The 6,000-nt window shown below is 44.8% G+C and overlaps 1 protein-coding gene across 1 annotated transcript in view; it reads right to left on the bottom strand.

The window, feature by feature from the left end:
- Positions 1–1,648: 1,648 nt before the first annotated feature.
- LOC310788588 (calpain-15-like) overlaps positions 1,649–6,000 on the bottom strand; it is a gene marked incomplete at both ends in the record, with an annotated part of 39,567 nt that continues 35,215 nt past the window's right edge. The window contains 3 exons of the mRNA XM_083650119.1: positions 1,649–1,826; positions 2,858–3,036; positions 5,301–5,446. Coding sequence (XP_083506245.1) covers positions 1,649–1,826; positions 2,858–3,036; positions 5,301–5,446 — 503 coding nt within the window. The remainder of the gene's footprint in view (positions 1,827–2,857; positions 3,037–5,300; positions 5,447–6,000) is intronic.

Raw genomic sequence — 6,000 nt, 5'->3', positions numbered from 1 at the left:
TCAGTTTCATGCAAATCCGTTCAGAACTGTTTGAGATATCCTGCTGACAAACACACAAACAGGAGCGAAAACATAAGCAACTCTGCTGGCGGATGCACAGTAAACCAATGAGACAGACGCACAGTAAACCAATGAGACGGACGCACAGTAAACCAATGAGACGGACGCACAGTAAACCAATGAGACGGATGGAGGACGCACAGTAAACCAATGAGACGGACGCACAGTAAACCAATGAGACGGACGCACAGTAAACCAATGAGACGGACGCACAGTAAACCAATGAGACGGACGCACAGTAAACCAATGAGACGGACGCACAGTAAACCAATGAGACGGATGGAGGAGCTCGCACTCACCAATGGAAGAAGAAACTATTCAGAGATATTGGAACAGAAGTATCTATTCTACAAATGACCAATACGATTACTGCAAAAGAAAAAGAAAAGGATGGGTAACCTGAAGTAACATGTCATTTTATTGGTCAGATGTAAGATCAACATGATGTTTTTCTATTCCAATATCTCACTTTGGAGTTGTTTTTCTCTTCCATTGGTGAGTGTGAGCTCCTCTCTAGTGTCTAGTTCAGTGTTTCTCAAACTATGGGTCGGGTGGGTCACCCACTGAGGTTTAAAGCTGCATTCAGCGATGTTTTTGTGTTAAAATAAGTGTTAAATGGCTCTATATTCTGACAGCAATCACTGAAATAGAGTGTTTGGTCAGTAACAACTTGGAACTCCCAACCCCCCACTGTCCTCTATCTCTCTCCTGTAGTCCTGCAGGCAGGGTGGATGTATCTCCGCAACCGTAACTCATAGAGACTCACAAATGGCAGCGTTGGATTCGGGGTGAAAAAAATACCTTGAAAGTCCTTAGAGGCATCGCAATCTGACCTTCCGTTTCCCAGAAAATGTCAACATTTCTCTGATTGGATAGTGGGAGGTCGATGCCAAATTTGGATCCAATCAGAGAAATGTTGACATTTTCTGGGAAACGGAAGGTCAGATCACGATGCTTCTGAAGTATATGTATTTTTTCACCCTGAATCCAACGCCGCCATCCGTGAGTCTCTGAGTTGCGGTTTGCGGAGATACGTCCGCCCTGCCTGCAGGACTAACAGGAGAGAGGACAGCGGGGGGTTGGGAGTTCCAAGTTACTGACCAATCTATTTCAATGATTGCAGTCAGAATATAGAGCCATTTAACACTTATTTGAACACAAAAACATTGCTGAATGCAGCTTTAACTAACCAATGAGGTTATTTGTGCCTAGAGAGCAGCTCTGCCTCAGAGAAATATTGAACTAAATCTCCAATCAGCCTCTTTTTCCCCACGTCTGCCTGCTCCTTAACCCATTGATACCTGATGCAGCATTTGCGTGTATATCCCTCATTTGTGTGTGTATCCCTTTAAGACCGCGAACCGCGTCACGCGGTTCGCGGTCTTAAAGAGATACACACACAAATGCTGCATCAGGTATCAATGGGTTGAATCTGATGATCCCTTCGTTACACAACCTGGCTCCGCACAGCGATGTTCTCCCCTCGCCCCGGGGGCGGGGCCAGTGTGTACAGACAGATCTCTTCTGGTCTCCTTCCTCCCGGCGGCTGTGCGCTCACGCCCCCTGGTGGAGGGCTGCCAGTCAGCGGTCATAGCGGTCGAGGCTGATGGAGGCCTGCTGTCTCTGGGCTGAGAGGCGGACTGTGCATGGCCTTGGTGGGACTCCAGTTGCCCAGGCAAGCCTGGACGGCCTTACGGTGGGCCAGTCTGTGTGTGATGGAGAAGCCGGCGTTTCCCTCGAGTTGGGACAAAACCACAAGCACCTGTCTGGAGGAGAAACAATGCCTGAGTCACAGATGACACATTTGGTATGTAAATGTATTCATACTTATTCTGTATCTTATGTAACCGGTGCACCGACGACACAAAGTACATTTCCTTGTATGTGCAGACATACGTGCTTTGGTAGAATGAACGAATTCTGACTCTGATTCATTGCAACATAGATTCTATACGGTATCCCAGCGTTTCTCAACCACTGGGCCGTGACCCACTGGTGGGCCTCAGAGCGCCATCTAGTGGGCCACGGATGACCTCTCACTTCGAGATATCAGAATGATAGCCTATCATATCAGACGTGGGCCTTGAATTACAAAAGGGTTAGCTCCCCTGCTATCGATGGGTTTGATTGTTTCCGCAGCATCCCTCTTAGAGCACCCTCTATTATATCTAGAATAGGGAGAACGAGCCCAGTTGGGGGTGAGATCAGGCAGCAGATGATCCTGCATGAATCTACACCAACATTTAGTTCAAGCTGGGGTAGCGTCTGCTCTACTTTCTGCACGAGCGATTGTGTGAAGCCAGGCAGGAAGTCGGTACAAGTCGTGACGGGGGCGGAGCCAAACAGAGCACGTGTGGTGTGAACGGCCAGCCTCCTGCTCCAGCTGAATTTACACGACAGGGCTTTTGTATCCAGCGTGAGGTTCAAACGGTGGGTTTTGGGATTCAAGCTGTCAATTGTCGGCATTTGTGGCGATATTCAATAGAGTTTAATTTATTTTTATTTATTCAATCAATGTTTAATTCGATCATGTTCATACCAAACCCCCCCCCAAAATCCAGTGTTTCCCCCAGAAATGTATTCTTGAACAGAATTTAGATCATGATGGGATACTACTCTACTCTGAAAGCCAGGATAATAATATTACTAAAATAAAAGCATGCACTTATTAATGTATAAAGCATGCATACAATAACTGGCTCAGGCTGATATCCAATTTTTCAATTGGCAAACTGATATCTGAGTCTGACTAGTTTAAGAGTGTCAGCGGTAGATTGCAGATGTCAGACAGCAGTACCTGTGCAGAGGGGGGATGCTGTCGATGGTCCTGAGGCTGCAGCGGGTGGACACCACGTTGAAGCTGTCGCTGCAGTCACAGGAGACGTGCAGGTGGTGCCGGGGGTGCCGGTTCTCCACCATGACGATCAGGCCGGCCCAGCCGTGAGTCAGGTAGTAGCAGGTCATCCCCTCCCGGCCCTGACACACACAGGCAAGGCAGTTAGTGCTGCACAGCTGAGGGCTTTCCAGGGTTCCTACACATTGTCAATGAAAAAAAATCCATACTTTTTCCAGACCTTGATTTGAAGATTTTGTCCGGTGTTCAATATGATTTAGGCAGATGGACATTTGCCATCACTAAATGGTGACTATAATTGCAGTTGCCGTCAATTGTAATGCACAGTAGATTTGATCATTGATATATTTTAAGACCTCAATGCCACTTTCGTCACATCAGCAATAGGGGTTGTAAATCACAAGTTTGATCACAATACGATATTCTTTGGACAATACGATATTTGCTGATATCACAAAGTCTGCCACGATACGATTTTGATTCAATTCAGGGGTCTGCGATTGATCGATGATATATGCCCATTTAACACAATTAGCTACACATTTTAAACCTCATCAAATGGTGATTAAGAATTTTGTATATGTTTTAAGGGCCTTCATTTTCCCCTAAATTGATTGATCAACTTTTAATACTTTTCAAGACCCCGCAGATACCCTGTGATGGTAGCGGGGTAGGTAGAGAGATAACCCTACGTTTTAAGAACGTGTTCTTAAAATGTACCGTAAATTCCGGACTATAAGGCGCACCGGTCTATAAGCCGCACCTTCAAAGGTGACTATTTTTTTCTTATATAAGCCGCACCGGTCTATAAGCCGCGGGTGTTTTGATGTTTAATTACCATATGTAAGGCTTCGTGCACAGAGGGGATTGTCGGGAAAGAGATGGCTGTTTGGGGAAGCTCCCATTTATTAACATTTCAACAAAACAAAAGTCAGGTCACTAATCCCCAGACAAAATCACACATTGTGAGATGCTTAAAAATCACCATCGGCGGGAGCTGCTGTGCAGCCAAGAACACAAGTGAAATTCGTTCTCTCGTGACCTGTGGTTCTCAACGTGATGGACGATTCACCTTTCTTGTTAACAGTCCTAGTGAGAGGCAGGTCGAACGTCAAAGGCACTTCATCCATATTTATGATCTGCTCCGGTCCGATGGAATATTCCTTGATCTTTCTTTGTGTGAATTCGCCGAAGTTTGTAATTTTCTCCTGGTAGTCGGGAGGGAGTTGCTGACACAGTCGTCCGCGCCCTGACGGACAGTCCCTTTCGTCTCGGGTTTGTGCATGATCCTTTGCTGCTGCTGCTGTTGTTGTTCCTGTCTCGCTACTGTCTCAGACATGGCTTTCAGGCTCAATCGCCGCCATCGTCGTAACACAGCCAGTTCTCCATCTTTTGAAGCATGATGTTAGATTACAACGAGCTAGTTGTGTGGCTTAGCCTTCCAAAATGTTGCTGTTAGTTTTTTAGAATGTAATACATAGAATTGGGAATGTTACATTCAATTTCATTCAGACTGTCTTTCAGGCTCAATCGCTGCCTTTTTCCCCCCGGAGCGAGGGAGGAGGGAGGGTGTTTTACCGTAGTGGCTGAGAGAGAGTAGTGGCACAGTGCTCCAATCAGGTCGCGAGGCACATTTTTTGCAACATCATCCAATCAGGGTCTCGCTCTCATAATGTCTGTCTTGCTCTCGTTCTGCCTCATACCAACATCCATAGATTTTGGAGGTTCCCGAGTGGCCGTTTGCTGGAAAAATCCATAGATAAGCCGCACCGTTATATAAGCCGCAGGGGGCAAAAAAGGCCAAAAAACGGGAAAAAAGCCGCGGCTTATAGTCCGGAATTTACGGTACCTGTAATTCTTTACACTAAAAGAAACTGGAACATTTTGACTTTGAGGTTTTGTCATTTACAGGGTTTTATGCATTGATTTTCTTTGTCTGACCCACTTGAGACCAAATTGGCTCGCATGTGGCCCGTGAACTAAAATGAGTTTGACACCGCTGCTCTGTCTGAACATTATCCTTCACATCAACAAAAACTGGACTAAAACTGTCTCTACAACAACATGAAAGCTAGAATTACGTGTGTAACGGACCTGAACCACAACATTTTCCATACTTTTCCCAGACATGTTTTCAATCCCCAAAGAAACTATTGAAGAACTGGAAATGACAAAATTATTATTTTTTCTTTCCAGACCTGTGTAGGAACCCTGGTTTTCTGGAGCGGACTCTAAGTCCCATCAGACTGTGTAGGAACCCTGGTTTTCTGGAGCAGACCTTAAGTCCCATCAGACTTCATCAACATGCGTCCATTCACAAATGTCAAAACTGGACACATCTCCTATTAACCCAATATGATCAGGTCTTACCCAGCATGCCTCTCACCTCGTGTCTCTCGCCCTTGGTCTCGGTCAGCTGGACGATGGCGTCGGCGATGGTGGTGCTGGAGGCCGTCACCTGCTCCACCATCAGCAGCCTGGAGCTGTAGACAGCCAGCATGTAGCCTGGAGGCTCGGAGCGCTCACAGCTCGCTGCAGAGACACAGAGACACATATATACATATATATATATATATATATATATATATATATATATATATATATATATATATATATATATATATATATATATATATATATATATATATATATACTGTATATATATAATAGCCAATATTCTTTGTAATATTGAGTACCCTTTGAGAGTAACTAAAACCCAAAGTCAAATCTGCGTAAAGCCTGACATCTAATGGTAAAAAGCATGCTCACCTTCTAGTACAACAGGTGGTGACATTACCTTGATTTAAATGCTATCTCATCTTATCAGCCAATGCGAGATGGCTATGTCATTAAAGGAACACTGTCGATTTTCAACCAGCTTTGTATCATTACAAAATCAGTAGCATATCAGAAAACTGTAAACACTTTTGCAGACATTCATTTAGTTTGACAGTTATTGAGAGTTGATTTGAGTTAAGTTCTGGACCAGTGATGTCATTCATGCACAAATGACAAATAGCTTAATTACTGAGATAGCGAAAGATACTGAAGATCGACCCAAAACCCAGCTATCGGCAGCTTAATTT

This window comes from Poromitra crassiceps, assembly GCF_964638095.1.
Source record: "Poromitra crassiceps genome assembly, chromosome: 13".
NCBI classification, from domain to species: domain Eukaryota; kingdom Metazoa; phylum Chordata; class Actinopteri; order Beryciformes; family Melamphaidae; genus Poromitra; species Poromitra crassiceps.
The sequence above is the reverse complement of the archived record's forward strand: the minus strand, read 5'-3'. Positions and strand labels throughout refer to the sequence as shown.